General features: G+C 35.2%; 1 protein-coding gene across 1 annotated transcript in view; it reads left to right on the forward strand.

The window, feature by feature from the left end:
- Mmp16 (matrix metallopeptidase 16) overlaps positions 1-15,308 on the forward strand; it is a 203,579-nt gene extending 188,271 nt beyond the window's left edge. The window contains exons 8-10 of the mRNA XM_038348020.1: positions 5,154-5,304; positions 11,362-11,477; positions 14,974-15,308. Of these exons, the coding sequence (XP_038203948.1) occupies positions 5,154-5,304; positions 11,362-11,477; positions 14,974-15,308 (602 nt within the window). The remainder of the gene's footprint in view (positions 1-5,153; positions 5,305-11,361; positions 11,478-14,973) is intronic.
- Positions 15,309-19,108: the final 3,800 nt, after the last annotated feature.

Raw genomic sequence — 19,108 nt, forward strand, 5'->3', positions numbered from 1 at the left:
GATTTTTTTTGACTTTCAGAATTTAGGTGTTTATTCATGAACTCTGATATATAATTGAGAAAAATGAAATTAAACCATATCCTAAATAATAAGCAATAACATATATATGGATGGATCTAGGAAACATCATATTGAGTGAGGTAACCCAGACTCAGAAAGACAAATATCATTACTCATTCATAAGTGTCTATTAGCTGTAAAGCAAAGAAATGTAACCTACAATTCCTCATCACAGAGAACTTAGACAAAATGAGGACCCTAAGAGAGACATACATGGATCTAATCTACATGGAAAGTAGAAAAAGACAAGATCTCCTGAGTAAATTGGGAGCATGGGCATTATAGAAGAAGGTTGAAGGGGAGGGGAAAGGCAGGGAGGGGAACGGAGAAAAATGTATACCTCAATAAAATCAATTAAAAAAAAGAAAAACACCTAACTATTTACAAAATGCTGAATAAGAAGTGTCAGTTTATGTTTATATTATGTTATATATATTATATGTTATGTTTACATAATACATAGTGACTTACCCATGATCTCACAGCTTGTATTTGGTAGATCTGTCACTGTCCTCATCTACTTCAAACCTGCTAAATGCTTCACTAACCAAGCGTACAACTATTTAACCAAAAAATAAACTTATTGCCAACATTTTAACCCTTTAACATTTTCTCAATTAAAATAAATATGTTAAACCTAATATATAATCTTAATTTTTAAAAACAAAATTTCACTAAGTAACCTCGGCTCTCCTAGAACCTACCAGGTAGACCAGACTGGCTTCAGACTATCATAAATCAACCTGTCTCTGTCTCCAGAATGCTGCAACTAAAAGCACATATGACTGTGTCTGGCTCTAAGATTTTTGTGTTTTGAAAACCAGTCCCTCCTCAATTTGTATTCTTATCTCTGCTTCAAAGATATTACATCCTGTATGCTTTCTTCTTAATGGATCCTATGATTCCAGGGATTGCTTGTTTCTTTTAGATTTGGTCTTGTTTTTAAATATGTTGTCAAGTAAAATAGAATTGCATTATTATCCCTTCCCTTTCCTCCCTGTGGACCCTCCTAGCTACCTTCCCTCAAACTTGCCCCATGTTCCCACTACTCTCAAGTTGAGATTATTATTACATGCACGTGTGTTGCTTCTGCAGCAAACCTGCTATGTCAGTGGCTATCACAGACTGTTCACTAGCAGATCGTGACTGGATGGGGGTGATGATTCCCATGAAATGCCCGCGGGTTCCAATCTGTAAGGTCTTCTCTCCCCGTATTTCTGGTTATCGTTTTTACTTACCATACCTCTCTGTCTTTATTCTGACTTGATATTCTCATTTGCATTCCTCCGATACAGTGTCACTAAGGTCACTTTTCCCACTTCTACCAGAACCTGCAACTGTCATTTCAAATCCAACAAAAGCTTTAATTCTGCATCACAGGTATTAGGGTCTTTGATGTAGGGCACCCTGATGATAACATAAACAAAAAGCTACTCTTATATACAAAACAAAGAGAGTTGACTATAAATCACTCCAATACCAACTATAAAATAGACCAAGTCACTTGGGTTTTGTCATGTGAAAATTCTAACTCAATAAGATACAGAAGGAATTATGATGTAAATCCTTAATAAACACACAGAAAATTTAAGTACTGGCACTCATTATCAATTGAGATTTCCTTGATTCTAGATCAAAAGACCTAGCAGTCAAAGTCATGGTATCTCCATAAAGTCTTTGGTGTATAACTCCTGGGATTGCATCCTGTAACCTGACAACAAGTGCTGTTAAGGTTTTTTGTTTTACTTTATTTTTTCCAAGGACATTTAATTCATTTAAAAAGTATTGTTTGGTTTTTCCTAACAGGAAGACTGAGTCATGATCTTCTATATAATGTCTTACTCATTCAAAGGGAAGGACTGGTTATTCCCCTTTGTATGATAAAAACTATTGGTCCAATCAAAAGCATTTCCATCATGTAGATTTAGAAACATTGCTCACTGAGCTGTCTTCCCCACTCTCAAAAGCCAAAAAAAGTGTAAAAAGTGTAAGGACCTGAATTTTGATCCTCAGAATTCATGCAAAACCAGAGACCTGTACCACAAATGCTCCGAGAGGAAAGGGAAAGGAGATCAGGAAAACCCTGCAATCTCACAGGCTAAAATAACTGAGCATACACAGAGGCACACAGAGACAGTCTCAAACAAGGTGAAAGGTAGGACCAACGCCTGAGGTTGTCCTATGGGTCTTGGAATATGGCCACCGAAATCACATATTTGAACAAGTAAGCACATGTGCATGCACACACATCTTATGTACATATAAATATGCATATGTATATATAAATATACATATATATATATCACATGCAATCACAAAATACAAGAAAAGATTTTAGTAGAATAATAAGAATTTTATATAAAATCAACAACACTTTGTTATTCTCTCTTGAGACAAATGTAAAGAAAACTTCTCTGAACACTTCATTCTGTGTGTTCACCCACTGTGAATATGGGAAAAGGGTGAAGAAATTGTCATGAAAGGAGTAAAGTTCAAAACTGCCAAGACACATATTTATAAAGTATAGAATGTTCTACTGGAAAGTCACGGTGGAGCTCAGTTGACCAAAGACACTCTCGGTAGCTGGCATGGAGGGCATTGTAGCCACAGGTCTGCTCCTAATTAGAATCAGGATGAAGAGAAAGGATGTAGGAAGGTTACGCATAGGGGAGTAGGCTGGACCTTTTAGAAGTTTTCCTCTGTCGTTTTAACTGTGCTATTCTAACGGTGAAAGAGACGTGGATTAGAGAAGACTTGTGCAATGAAACAGTTCTTTCTATTTTTTTTACCTCGTTACTCTGTCAAAGATTTGATCTGGACATTGGGTGAGACACCTACTTTAAAATGTCCAGACATAAAAGAATCTGGGGAAAGCATGTATTCTATGATGACATTTCCCAACACACCATTAAATATAGCATCTGCATAGTCTTTTATCACAGTAGTGAGCTCAGACATGCTATTTGTGGTAAGATCCATCTTCCAGGTTTGCTAACAAGATTCAAAGCTAATAGCAGACATATCATTTAGGTAGTATCATGGTAAAGATAAAGCCTAGACACTCGGGCAATATAAGCAAACCATGCCATGTAGGAAGGGTGCTTCAACAAAATAACCCAAATATATACTGAAGGGATTACCTCACTTTATTTTTTAGGTGAGGTAAGCAAATGATGTTGAAAGGAGCCTTGAAATGTCACATGTGTGCATTAAAATTCTACCTTGTGAACAATTAGAAAAAAAGTAATAATTTTAGACACAAAACTGGATTATAAAGTTTAGGAGAACTTTTCTAGTGCCTTAAAAATTATGAACAGAAGGAAGATAGCTAGAGGCAAGCTGGAAAAGAAAGAGATTTGAAATAGAACAAGCTACAGAGCTGTCATCGAGTCACTAAGGAACCTGGCTAGAAGACAGCATGGTATGTTGTCTAAAAGCCAGGACTCTGATTCCAAGATTTGGACGCTCAAATGCATGTCATACTTCATATAGAATTTGGATGCACAAAGTTCATAAAGAGATGCCTTGTTTAGTTATTAGAAAAGCTCAAATGGATTAACTGAGCTTGAGAGGGAGAAGACGTGATAACTCACAACCAGGAACTGCATATACTCTCTCTCTCTAGTGAGCACCTGGTATCTCATTCATTCACAGCTCAGCTCTGATTTACTCCGTCCTCTTTTCTCTTTCAGTGCAGTTGCGTTCCTGAGTTTTTGCCTCCTCCTCCTCCTTTTTTAGTGTAGAGGGAGCATATGGAGAAAAAGTTACAGAGTCCTTGCTTTTTAGAAGAGACAAAAGCAAGGCTTTGTATTACTGACAATTAGAGTGGCCTACAATGAACAAATTTTAGTGACTGAGAAATCAGTTGACTATAATGATACCATCAATATGAAAAGATAGTGAACACAGTTTATGTTGTGATCATCTGAATAAGTTTTATGACAGCTGCCTTAATAAGATTAAGAAGTAGATAGTGGTTAATATTAATTGCCAAGTTTACCCAACCTGGATTCCCCTTGAAAAGAAACATTCAGTGAGGGATTGGCTAGGTCAGATAGCCCTAAAGGCATGTCTCTGGGGAGATGTCTGGATTATTTGTTAATGGGTATGAGAAGACCCATTCCTCTGTGGGCAGCACTATTGTCTGGGTTTTGATTTAGGACTACATAAGGATAGAGAACAGGCTGAGTACAGGAGAGGGTGCATGCATTCATCTCTCTCTCTCTGCTCTTCTTGGTTGTGGATGTAATGAGACTAACAGGCCTATTTCAGCCAACCAGACCCCACATCCCAAAGACCTCAAAACCTTCAAAATAGCAATCTGAGAACCCAGAATTATAGTAAGAAAAAAGAAATAATTAATGTTAAGAAAACAAAAGCTAGAGAGCGGGGGGGGGGGAAGGAACAAGATAAAACGGCTTCCTAATTGCTTAAGGAAGAAGCTACTTTAAGTGGTGAATTTAATCTACAGATAAGATTGAATATATTAGTTATGTTCTATTGTAATGCAAAGACTCCATCACCAATGCAAATCTTATAAAGGAAAGCATTTAACTGGGGCCTGCAGTTTCAGGGCCTTACTTCATTATCATGACAGGGAGCAGGCTGGAGAAATAGCTGAGAGCTTCTTTAAATCCTGATTTTGCAGCAAAAGGTAGAGCTACTGGGTCTGACATGGGTTTTTAAAACTTAAAGTAGACCCAACCGACATACTTCCTCCAAAAAGGCCACAGATACTCCTACAAGGTCACACCTCCTAATCCTACATACTTTTCCAAAAATTTACCCATGGGAACTAAACAAACAAATGTATTAGCCTATGGGGGCTATTCTCATTCAAATCATCACACAGAAGAGTCATTTAACTGGAATTATTGATGGCCCTCAAAGGGAAAGTTTCAGTTAAATGTCAGGTTGAGATCAATTTTCTGTGAAGTAAGAAATGGTTACAGGGTATGGCATAAGTGATGTGTGCAGTGTGACTATGACTGGCTTATTTCCAGGGTCTCTTGCATAGTAGTTTACATGACAGGTAGGTACTTTATAATTGATGTTTCACTAACACATTTTGTACCTACACTTATTTCATACAGGTAACAAATACTGGGTGTTCAAGGATACAACTCTTCAACCAGGTTACCCTCACGACTTGGTTACCCTTGGGAATGGAATTCCCCCTCACGGTATTGATTCTGCCATTTGGTGGGAAGATGTTGGCAAAACCTATTTCTTCAAAGGCGACAGGTCAGTATGTGTGTGACACACTGCAGACACACACATTAGCAGTTACTTAGTGATTTATAAAGTCAGGTCCACAGTCAATGATTGATATTGCTGTAAATAATGACATATACACACACAAGAGTTATCCAGAAAGATTGACAGTGTATTTTATATAATATTTTTAAGATGAATTTTCATTGACTACATTCATCTAATATAACTCAGTTATGAATATAGACATGTCCAATAAACTACATTGTTCCTTTACCCATGATTCTAACATGCTATGTAAGCTCTAAATAAATATATGTGTAAACACACATATACATGCATCGTATCTCCTTGTTATAGATTTTCTGTAGCTACTTATTTTTAGAAGAAATAATTGTTAACACAAATTTGTTTAGTTTTACGTTCAGAGTATTTTTTCGCTTTACATATAAATACTATCATTTTCCAATAATTTTATTTTATTAACAGTTCTGCAAAGTAGAACTAAGAAAAAACATTATAAAATGGGTTCTGTTTCTTAAGAAGTAATGTCTTAAGATACTAGCACGCAGATAATGTGAAATATTAATAACTCATCAATGGAAGTATAACGTTCCCTCACAGTTTTCTTATTAAGTCTGATTTCTTTTTCATAGCATTGTTAATGAGATCCATAGAATACAAGTAAATTGTTCTACCTATGACATGAGTTGGTACTCTATGCTGTATAGACAAAATAAGAAGTTGAATTTTTATTAACCTAATGTTAAATACAAAAATTAATAGAAATGAAAATTTTAATTTCCGCTGAATTATTAGTAGCTGGGCCAAACTGTGAGTCTCTATTTTCCCTGTCAATAAAGGGCCATAATATGCCATTGTACATCTTTTAATAAGTAAATTTATTAAATATACACAGATATAGAAATAGGACTTGAATTTCCAACTCGGCAGCAAAATTTGTGTTACTGTTATTACATAAAATAATCCTAGAATATGTCCACTACTTTAGGAGAAAAATAACTTAGACTATAAATTTTATTTTAAACTTTACAAACTTTACTTGCAAGAGAGTTTAAGCATTTAACTTTACTTGAAAAAAAGATAAGATTTGATATTTGGTTTCCATGGATAAAAATGTCCATTTATAGATGTATTGTGTTTTTAACTTTCATATGGATTAATTTTTTGTTGCAAACTCTCCTACTTTACAATTCACTATAATAAATTCAGGGCTTTCCTAAAATATTTCTAAATGAATCACTAACAAAATGATCCATCAAAGGCATGTAAACTACAATCAAAGAAAGTAGATAGCACTCCACAGAGTAAAAGCTGATGTGAATAAAATAGATGAGGAACTTTGTTAGAACAGAATAACCATAATAGTGAATCTGCAGATTGACAACATAGTTTCTTATTTTGTTGTTTTTGTTTGAATACGGTTCTCCCTTGTGGCCTAGGTTGACTTTGAACTTGAAATCTCAGTGTTAGAGACCAGCTTCCACAAGGATGCCACTTAACTGGGTAGGCGCATGGGGATTAGAAAAATAAGTAAAGAGAAGGAAGAGTCAAGTAAAAAATAACAAACAGAAGCATAGGATATTATCCGGAGGGAGTTCCAGTGAATATTAAAAACTGCCTGCATTTAATTTCCATTTACTTAAAGACACCCCCCCCCCCCGACCCTAAAAGGTAGGAGTAAGATAAAATTGCATTAACATGATACAAGGAGTGAAGAGACCAGTTAAAGGATTATGGGCTACATTCTTAGTTAAACATTTGGTTACCAGAACAAGACAAGTAACACTCACGCCTAGACTAAAACATTCAGTAGGCAAACCACTCCCTGAGTGAAATCCATTGTTATTCCTACTCCCTTAAGGCAGTAAGAACTAAGTTGGATCCTTAACCTTTCCTTTGAGGTATAAACAGAACTAGTTCTGAAATACCAGGTCTGAATATTAGCCACACCTGTTGACAACAAATTTGAGAGAGCAGAACTCTCTAATCTACATCAAGGTGGAACCTTTGAGGTAGAAACAGATCTACTTCTTAATACCGGAAATACCAGGTCTGAATATTAGCCACACCTGTTGACAATAACCTTCAAGAAACAGAAGTTTTAACTCTCTGACCTTTAGTCAAGAATGGTCACTGTGGGCCCTGTCAGGTCAACTCCCTAAATTATTGGCATAAACCACTACAACAACCTTAACCTAATTCTAAATGTCAATGGAGACAACATAAATATGAGACAGCCCATTCATTTTCAATAAATTCAGTGCCATCATCTCTAAGACCACTATATTGGTCCTAACCAAGCCACTATTAGTTTGTCTCAAATTAATTTTAACACATACTAAATGATGGATCCTAAATAATAAAAACATCATAGTAGTGAAGATCACAAGGCTCCTGTTTTAACCCAAAGCTCCTATTATAAACTATGGCACTTATATTCCTTTGGAAGACGTGAATAATAAGCTATAAACAAACCAATAGCCTTGATTGTTTTCGTATTGGAAAATGCCATGAACCAGTACAGTGAGATTATGAGGAGACCAAGATTCATGAGTGCTGAGATGATGAAACGTCACAGTCATGTGGAATGACATCTGGGTAAACCTGGATTTCAGTCTGGAATTCAGTAACACATAATTTATCACTGAAACTAAAGTTTCTCCAAAACTTTGTATTTCTTGTTTTTTTTTTCTTTTCTTAGCATAGGAAGGATTTTTTAATATGAATTTTATTTTAAAAAATTAAATTTTATATGGTATTGCATATAAAACTTGTTTCTTTGGGTGTGATCAATAAGTATGCCTGAAAACTAATTAATACTTCTGTTAATGACTATTTTGAAGTATTGACTAAATATGTTTTCTCAAATAATGACCTAGTTATGCTGGGGAGTTGGTGCAGTGGTTAAGGGTGCTTTCTTCTCCTCCAAAGTTCTAACTTTAGTTCTCAGCATATACATTAGATGGTTCATAAACACTTGTAACTCCAGCTCCTGTGTTCCTCATGCCCCTTTTGGACTATACAGATCCCTATACACATGCAGCATACAGTCACACAAACACAAACAAATAAATAAAAGTAAGTCTTAAGATGATTTGCCTATTTAAAATAAGAATTATACAATAGACATAACTATCAACGCAGATGAAAAGGCTATAATGCCTTTTATAATCTTTATAATAACAGGCCAAAAGGTTACTTTGACACAGTATTATAAGATTTCTCTGTGAAAAGACCTAGCTTTAAAATCTTTTAACCTGCTTTATTTACAATGTTAATGTCTGAATATGCTTTTTAGTTGTTAATGAACTCATAAGTTCAGCTTTCATGAGAAAAAAAATTGACTATTTTGCTAATGTTGAAAATATCTATGAAATTAGAATATGCACCCGTGTTAATCAGTGCCAAAATTTTTGCAAGATACCGTGGATAGGGTTGAACAGTTCTATCCCATTCAAGACTGTGAGCTGTATATCAAAGCTGACATACAACAGATAACATAGGGATTTAATCCTAAATTCACTTCTTCAAATTGCAAAATGATCTGCAATTCTACTTTCCACTCGTTGCTAGGAGAAGCCAAGTTTATTTATTTTGACAAGTTCACCCAGAATTATATTCTTACATGTAGTTTGTAATAAAAATTTGCACTCCTTAAATAATTTCTGGAAATATAATTGCTATGAATGTTCCATAGCCTGTGATATAGGTGTTTGGATGAATATTCATGAATGAGTGTTCTAGGAATACTCAGGAGGAAGAGAAATTATACCAAAACAAACAAACACCAGTATTTGAAGGAAAATACAGAGTAAGACTGGCCAGCATCATTGTCATAGGTGTCTAGGAAAGTACTAGCAAGTGCATGGCCCCACACCATGCTGAGCTATAGACTGAAGAGTTAGTTTAAATTTAAACTTTGTTATTAAAACAGCGCAAGATGACTTGGGTGCCAGTACTGTGTCACTGGTTCAGCCGGACACCATAGTTGCGATGGTCATAGTCTGAACTTCATCACAGAGGACTTAATGTACAACATAACAAGAGAGCATTGAAGGAATTAAGTGTAATAAAGTAATACATTGAGAGAATCGCTCTATAGGCATAATAACTTGTATAAAGTGAAGATATTGTCATATTGAGAGTTGTCAGGAAACTAATCTGATTTCTAAGCATTTATGTTAGAATTATTTAAGATGTTATTAAGTAATCATGTTATCCGTAGGACTTTAAATTATCACCATAATTCTAATTTAGCCCTTTACAATTCACTTTTAACTTACTTTTATACCATCTGAAAATGAGTGCATGTGTGATATTCCATTATTTATCATGCAAATGAAAATCCTAAATAAAGTTTAATCCTATGCCAATTGCAAAGTATGTTCTTCAATCTATATGTTGAATATGCGGGGGAAAATATTTTTTATATCCATAGTATTAGTTTGTGCCTTATTTTCCATGCCCCAAATTATTCTTGGTTCAATGCAGGAAACAATTATGTATGAGTTTAAATTCTATGAAATATTTACTCAGGGTGATCTTTAGATTATGTCTAGTTTCATTTCCTGTCGCTGTGATTAAAAAACACTCTGGCAAAATTTATTTTGTCTAACATTTCAAACACTCATCACTGTGTAGGAAAAGTAAAAGCGTTGTGTGACTGAAGCAATTGGTCCCATTGCATTGCTGGTAAAGAAAAGAGAGCAAGCCTGTGCAACTCTTAACTTGTATTCTTTATTTTATACTGCACAGGGTCCCCTCCTCAGAGAATACTCACACACCAACAACAATTAGAGTGATTAAAAAATTTACATCTCTTAAAAATGCCCAGAGATCTAGTTGGAGTGTCAGTCAAGTTGAGAATTATCATTAACCATTAGAGAGTACTAAGTAGTTCCAATTTTTTCCTGCTTCTTCTCTCCTGCCTCTTCTCCCCTGCCCCTTCTCTCCTGTCCCCTCTCTCCTGCTCCGTACTCCTGTCCCCTCTCTCCTGCCCCTTCTCTCCTGCCCCCTCTCTCCTGCTCCGTACTCCTGTCCCCTCTCTCCTGCTCCCTCTCTCCTCCTCCCTCTCTACTGCTTCTTCACTGTTTCCTCCTATATTTGCTGTCCCCTGAATTCTTACCTCATATATCAATTTTTTCACAATATACTTGCTTTCTAATGTTTTATATATTTATAATATTTTAAGCCTTGTTCTCTTCATGGCAGTTAATAGCTTCTATTAATTTTACATCTTCATTGGTGATTTCATTTGTTGTATATATAATCATATGTCTAAAATTCCAGTGTTAATAAAAGCAAGATCTTGTCTGTTTTGGTCAGGATTATATCTTTAGGACCATCAAGATTCAACATGTATATGTGTCCATCTGTGCGTGTATAGGTGTATACATGATGGTTGGTTGCAGCCTTATGGATTAAAAGTCTACTTACATAGCTTTATGCACTTACTATGGTTAATAACTTTAAAAGATTGAACACTCCTTTTACCATATGAAGGATATAGATAATAATACAGTGCATGTAGATAGAGTGGCGGGGCTGCGTCCCGCCACCTGGCTAGCTTTACACCTGAAATAATTACACCGAAATTGTATTCTTTTAAACACTGCCTGGCTCATAAGTTTCAGCCTCTTATTAGCTAATTCTCACATCTTGCTTTAACCCATATTTAGTAATGTATGTAGCACCACAAGGTGGTGGCTTACCAGGAAAGATTCAGCATGTATGACCAGGCGGCTGGCTTCATGGCGTCTGTCTCAGAGAGGAGAGGCATGGCATCTAACTAACTTCCCTTCTTCCCAGCATTCTGTTCTGTCTACTCCACCTATCTAAATCCTGCCCTATCAAAAAGCCAAGGCAGTTTCTTTATTAACTAATGAGAGTCCTTCATCAAGTGCAGAAGACAGAAAATAATTTTTATGTTAAATTGTATTCCAGTGATTTTAATCTGTTTTTAAATTAAGAAGTACATAAGCATACAGCAAGCATTTATGAAAATGTATACTTCCATGAGTGATTTTATTTCATATATGTATTATTGTTTTTGTTCAATTTTAGATATTGGAGATATAGTGAAGAAATGAAAACCATGGACCCGGGCTATCCCAAGCCCATCACCATCTGGAAGGGGATCCCTGAATCACCCCAGGGAGCTTTTGTGCACAAAGAAAATGGTACACAAAATAGACTCAGCTCCTGATTTTCCTATTTTAATATCACATTGTTTTATGTTAAATCAAATAATTTGAAATTATTGTGCTAGAGCTATGAATTATATATATTCATATATATAATTTATATTTTTCTTCTTAAAAATTTGCATCTAATATTACTCCCTGGGTAATTTCAAATTTAATTTACTTATATTTATTTAAGTTAATTAGAAAAAGTATAAGTAGTACTTTACTACTGAGGAATGTTTATTATTTAATAATGTGATATTTATAGCTATGAAAATTAATGAAAAATACATCAAGTGTGTGCGAGACAGGAATTTGTCCCAACAACTCTGTCCTGAGTTCAGCCAATTTCAATAGCACTCTCTGGTAATCCATGTTTAGTTGAAAAGTCCCCTCAACACTGTCAGACCATGGCTGTCATCATAAGAAACAACATTAAGCCCTAAATGTTATGTTTGACAATCATAAATCAAAGAAGTTAGGATATTAAATTATTTCTCTAGTTTAATAATCATTTTCAAAATCTGCTGCTAAAAATTTCCCATTTATTTTAATCCACAAATTTATAACTGTTTCAAATTTAATGTTTTTCAAATTTTGTTACTAGATGAAACATGTCACATCTAATATCTAAGTATTAATTTTAATTTTTCCTTTAATCAGCCATGAAATATGACTGATGCTATATGAATGCTTGCTATGTATCAAGCATAGTTCACAAATTCATTTGTCCAACCAAGAGATTCAGTCTATCCATTAATTTATTTTAACACTAATTAATATCATGTAAACAAATAAGAAAGAGGGAGAAAATGCAACACAAGGTCTAACCTAGAAATGTTCCAAGTTACTTTGAAAGGATATTTGTTGTTGTTATAAATGTTTCGTTATTTTGTGAGGATAAATCAATAGAAAATAATCCAATAAATTAAAGCAAATATAAATGAAAGCAATATAAAATTATACTTCCCTCTCATTGATTCTTTTCTTAAAAGTTTTCTTCATAAGCATAACACAGTAATAGAACAATAGCAATGGTATTTTTTAGTGAGTGAAACAGTTGAAATTTTATTCAAATGGTACTTCATAAATGGATTTTAACCTAAATTATTACAGATGATTAGAGCACAAACAAAATTTGACGTATGTCTGTTACAAAGATTTCAGACTACCTCTTTTAGTTCTACTGAGAAACTTTATTATTTAACAATATATTCAGTAAGTGTAAATTCTATTCCCATGGTTGGAGTTTGTTAATGTAAAGTTAAAATTTTAGGCTGGTCATTCTGGAAGGAGGCCTCTTCTGAACTTTGCTGTGCTGTTATTACCTTTATAGTAATTAGTCTTTGCTAAAAACTAGAGATGAGGATACTTGTGGCTGTTACTCTCCTATTTATAGCCATAAGCAGTACGTTCACCTAATTATGAATCAATGGCATTTCTCGTCTGTTCCTGACAGTTCCCTCAGCACTCCTCATCCTGACTTGCTGAATAAGTACACAGGGTTTCATTACAGTGATACTAGTTCCCTTGCAGGATGAATTGAGTCTATATGCTCCTGCTCTCATTGGCAAGTCGCTATGACTGAATAACTCTACTTCCGAGTTAAAAGCCACTGCCGACTTTTACAGCACTGAACCAAATAATTCCCTATATGAAGTAACCAGTGATACCTAAAATTTCCTGAGTTTGCAGAATTCTTTATCTTGGAACTGACCCCCATCTGCCCAGTGGTGTTTACAAAGCAAAGTCATGTGTTATAGCTCTAGCTGTGGGAAAGTGCTTAAGTCTTATTTGGTTCTAGTCATATGGCTTTGCCTCTTAACCTTAGTATCTGTCAAAAAATAAAAACAGGAGATTAATAGTGGAACAGTTAAGAAAGATAAAAACGGTGCTTTTAACAATGTAACTCTTCCATAATAATAACATACAATAACAATCATAATTTTGAACGCTTAAGCTGTAACATTCTGTTCAAAATAGGTAACTCTTTAAATATATTTTTAAATTACTGCAGCATTTTTATGGGCTTTTTGTTGTTGTTCTTGTTGCTGTTTTGTGTTTTTGCTTGTTTGTTTGTTTTAGTTTTTAGTTTTACCTAAAAACAAGAACCAAGTCCAAGTAGCACAATGAGAAACTTCACTGGGTACACATCTTAAAATATTGGAAAACATTTTTAAGAAAATTCACAAGGTATGTTAGGAACTTAAAACATATATTATTTTTAACCACAATATTTTGCATCATAGATTACTGAATTATTTGAAACTTCCTATTTAACTCTTCAAAGATGAACTAGAATTATTACTCAGTAATTTTAAGACAAAATAGTGATCTATTTTCCAATTACTCTTAAAAATTAATAATAAATTTTAAAATTCCATAAGGTGTGCATAAGTAGGTATGACAAATGGAAATAACAAATGGAAAAAAAGACAAAGGAGAAATGAATTATAGCCAGAAATGAGGTTAGTGCATACATGCTACAAATACATGCTTGCTTGTTAAAATTACCAATAAACAAAATAAAATATATACAATGTGTTATGACTTCTCCAAATAACAAAGGGGAACCTCTTATTTAAGAAGAGCACAAAATATACCGATACTAAGATGTTGAAAATGTGCCTTGAGGTGTGAATAGGTGAGAAACTTATTTATTGCACATCAAACAGTCTCCTCAGTGGCAGTTTGAGGATCAGCAATGGTTTAATTTTTAAAGCAATTCCATGATAACAGTTAATATTGTGATTCTGATGTGAATTATGTGATAGTACTCCTATAAGCCCCCCCCCCAAAAAAAAAAGGATGATACCCTATTTACAGTCCACATTTAGGAATGGGTATAGATAACCTGCCACCATGTATTTTAGGCACAGACTTCTTAAATTTAGAACATACAAGCCAGGCTTGATGGCATACAACTGAAACCCAAGCATTGGGAAGCCTGAAGCAAGAGAAATAATTACCCTACATTTGAGGCCACCCTGCTCTCTCTAAAGAGTTCTAGCCCAGCTTGGGGGCCATACTTAGACCGTTTCTCAAGTATGAAGAGACACGTGGAAGAAGGGAAGAAAGGTGAGAAGGAAGGAAGGAAGGAAGGAAGGAAGGAAGGAAGGAAGGAAGGAAGGAAGAAGGAGAGGAGGGAGGAGAAGGAGAGGGGGAGGAAGGAGAGGGAGTTTCGGGAGAGACTTTCTCCTTCTCTTTCTCTCTTTCTTCGTGTTTCTTTCTTCTTCTCCGAGAGAATCTCTCTAGAGAGAGAGAGAGAGAGAGAGAGAGAGAGAGAGAAACTATCCTGGAATGCAGCACCTAGAGTCTTTGTAATACAGTTGAACTGAGGGTTGTGCTTTTTGTTATTTTTTTTTCCTTTAGAAATTTAAAGGACTTAAGATCTTAAAACACATGTTTGGGGAATTAGTCTATTTCATTAGCATGTGCATATACACAATCACAAATAAGTCGTATCTGTGTATGTATGTTTTCTCCCCAGGCTTTACCTATTTCTACAAAGGAAAGGAGTATTGGAAATTCAACAACCAGATACTCAAAGTAGAACCTGGGTATCCAAGATCCATCCTCAAGGATTTTATGGGCTGTGATGGACCAGCAGACAGAGATAAAGAAGGACTCAGTCCACCAGATGATGTAGACATTGTCATCAAACTGGACAACACAGCCAGCACTGTGAAAGCCATAGCTATTGTCATTCCCTGCATCTTGGCCTTATGCCTTCTTGTATTGGTTTACACTGTGTTCCAGTTCAAGAGGAAAGGAACACCCCGCCACATACTGTACTGTAAACGCTCTATGCAAGAGTGGGTGTGATGTAGGGATATCTTTTTTTTCTTTCTTTTCCAGGAGTTTGTGGTAACTTGAGATTCAAGACAAGAGCTGTTATGCTGTTTCCTAGTTAGGAGCAGGCTTGTGGCAGCCTGATTCGAGGCTGACCTTCCAAACCTAGAGGGTTCCTGGTCCTGCACATGAGTGGAAATACATTCATGGAGAAGCTTCCATGAGGCACAGTATCTGCTGTTCTTCAGTCCTCTGTCTTTCTTTGTCATTCAGTTGTAGGCCTTTCCTCTGCACGCTCAATGCCCAGTAAAATTTCAGGATTAACTGAAGAAGAGGAAATATAGAAGAAAAGTTTCTTCTTAATTTTTTTAAAAATACTTTTCCTTCTGAAATCTGAGCCCATTTCTGGGAGAGAGAGAGAGAAAGAAAGAGAGAGAAAAAAAAGAGCAAATCAGAAAACCCGTTAGGTTTTTGCTTTAAGGCAAAAGAAGAAAGAGTTTTAAAAACAACACAAAATCCATAAAAGAACTTTCAGGAAAGTGTGAAGACCCAAAACAGCTTTGTCTCCAAAGAAGATAGCTCTGTGACCACTATGGATAGTCTCCTGCACATCGTTTTTTTCAGGTGGGAGATCTGGAACAGACATGCAGGACTCTAGACTGTTGGGACAGCCATTTTCCAACAAACAAGGGGCCAAAATATCTGCAATATAGTAACAGCCTTAATAATACATGCATTTTTCATTTTCTACAGCTGTTCTCAGCTATGTCCACAACGTTTCATCACCTCCACACTCATAGCTGTTTTCCAACAGGACCTTTTGATTGTTTTGAAATCTTTCTGAACCCCCTCTTGCCTCCTGACCCAACATCATTGTGATGTTCTTCTTCGTTGTGTCAGGCCTTTGTTCCAGGCCTTCCATTGGTCTGTCAGCAATACTCAGCAGAAAGCAGAGCAGGAACAAGTGTGTCTCTGACGTCATTAAGTGATGGTTATTTTTTAAAGACATTCGACTCTGGTCGTACATCGGTGTAACCCTTTGAGAACTATCAGACCAGGCTCAAGAGTCATGTGGATCAGTCTTGAAGTCTGGTCACATTGGTAGAACTGGCCAACAGTGAAAGCCATCACAGGTTCAACAAGTTCAGATGTGTAAAGCATACCTTAAATCCTATGTAATTCTTTAATGACTGATAGCAACCCATAAATACTTTTATAACAAACAACAGCAATGTGACTTGCCAAAATTTTTCTGGCAAATAAAAAAAGATATTTTGTTAACAATATCTTATGAGAGTGAAATTTTATTTGAATAATTGGTTAGAAGAACCTCTAAGCCTTTTCTTCTTCAGACACACTGAATTTTTTTTTTATTTAAACTCCATTGCATGAAAATTCAATTTGCGATAAAATATCCAGTTAGCATTGTGGGGTTAAAAAAGAATTAAAACAATGACTCTGAGTTTGCATGAATACCTTCCAATGCATTACCAATTGCATGTCAGCCATAGTTCTCAAAGGGTTGGTGTGGCTTCTGGCATTTAGCCATCCATTTGATCACTGACAGAGCCAAGAGACACCAAAGCATTCCACTGTTGAGTGTAATTTCTCCTAACCGCAGTATTGTCATGTTAATGTGACCTGCAGAGCAGGTTTATATCAATATTTTTTTCCTAGAGAAAAGTCAGCAACTGACAGACCTCTATTGATTTTAGGAGCTGCTTCTTGCAGTGAAAGTCTTTCCAGCCACTGGGCTGTGAACTTATTAGAGACGGTCAGAAGGAAAGCACCCCACAAGTCAGACAATTGGCTTTGTGTGAAAGCCAGCTTTGGAGGGGATTAGCTTTTGAAACAATGAACAGCTTGCCTTGAACTTGATATTGATCTGTTGACTGTCATTAACAACAACTTAAACATTGTCTTCTGTGAAAATTTTCCCTGAAGAGTCCTGTTCTGTGTCTTTGCCCTTTGACCTTTAACTTGCAAACTGGCACAAACCGAAGGAAACTTGGTGTGGCTTCTCCATTGGATGGTTATCCTCTAAGACCTAATAAGCAAGAGCTGTTTCCTTAGCGTGGAGAGAGGGTTTGGGTATTGGATCTGGAGTTGGACGCTTTGCTCTCTACATGCACACTCTGAATATGCCCAATAGGTAGAGGTATTTTTTAATTTTTTTCTTTAATTTCAAGCTTAATTTCATCATTTTAGTAAAAATTACAAAAAAATAGGAAAAAAACCTCAAATACTTGAATGGCCAGTGTGGCTTTTATATAAAGCAGGAATTTTATACTAGTGAAAATTTCTTACTCATTTGCTAATAATACACATTTCCAGATGATTTTTAATGAGTGTAGGTATACATTCTTATTTGGAAATGGATAGTTTGGCTGCCTTGAATTTATATTTATACTCAACATAGCATGAAAATTAGAATGCCTTTTGGTTACACTACATGTTTATGATTTGGTTGGGGAAAATGTTTTCTAGTCATGGGTGGCATGCTGAAAAGCCTTGCAAGCTGGTGTTTCCTACGATCTGAGCATATATCCTGTAAGGCCAAGACAAAAAGAATAGTTACAAAAGAGGAATGGCTTTGTAGTATCACATTATGAAATGCAATTTGGACTTCAACAGGACATCAAAGATTTTGAATGTAAGGGTCAATATGAAAGGGGAGAGCAAGGATCAGCCCTGTATCTCTACTTCAGAACTTCCTTTCTAGATGATGCTAATATTATAGTTAGTTTCTGCAGAGCATGGAGGACCGTATACAATAAGCCTGTTAATACAGTGTTTGCTTGTTAGAGGGTTTAATCCTTTCAGGATCTTGATGTCAAGAAAAAGAAAATGACTGGAAGCTTTTTTCTAATGATAGAAATGAGGAACTGTAAGATTTTGGGACATGTGCAAATCATTGAGAAACTCCAACAATGTACATTGAACTTTTTTTTCCTCTCTAAAATCAAAAAGAAGTCGAATAAGTAATCTCTTGCCTCTTTACTCATTCACCACAGTTCCCTGATTCATCACAAGACTGTAAGTACCTAAGGGCTAGAAAATAATCATAGCATTGAAAAGGAAGGAATCTTCATTTTGCTTGAATTATGGCAAACATTATGGATATGATTTGGGTTATGTTGCCTTGAATATGAGAAGTCTATGTACTTTTAAAAAAGGTTTATATGTCTACTATCTTGACTAGGACATTTATAAGATGATAAATGATAAGAACTAAGTATGATGTAATAAAAAACACTGGGGTTCCTTTGTTCATTGTGTGCCAGGCACTACATTCATATGGTTGCTGACTCTTCTTACACTTGGGATTTGTTTTGTTTTTTCATTTTTTTTCAAAAAAAAAGAAAAGAGAAATATGGTAATGCTAAAGAAAGCAGGAAAATGAAAATGATTAATTAATCTAGTATATGAAAATAGCAATTAAAAATTTAAAAAAGAAGTTCTCTTCATAAAGAACATAGTGTCAGCTCAATATCAGTGAAGACGTGCTATCAATCAAGTCTTTTTCTGTCATTTCTAAATGAGTAACATGAAAATCTCAGACCTACTATTTCCAAAACTGAAATGAACACATATTCATGTCCATAAATAATTTATCTGTTTCATTATTTTTATTACTTTACCAAATATTGAAGTCAACTGTAAACAAGGTAATGGTTTTATATAAAATGAATTTATAGTTTACAATTTCAGATAAATATTGTTTCTCTATACATTATTAATCAGATGAAGTGAAATATTAAGATAGATGACCAGTTCAAATGTTTTATAAAGCATTAGTTGTGTAAAGAAAGTTGTAATTTTAGATACCTGCT

Source organism: Arvicola amphibius, chromosome 11 (assembly GCF_903992535.2).
Source record: "Arvicola amphibius chromosome 11, mArvAmp1.2, whole genome shotgun sequence".
Lineage (NCBI taxonomy): Eukaryota > Metazoa > Chordata > Mammalia > Rodentia > Cricetidae > Arvicola > Arvicola amphibius.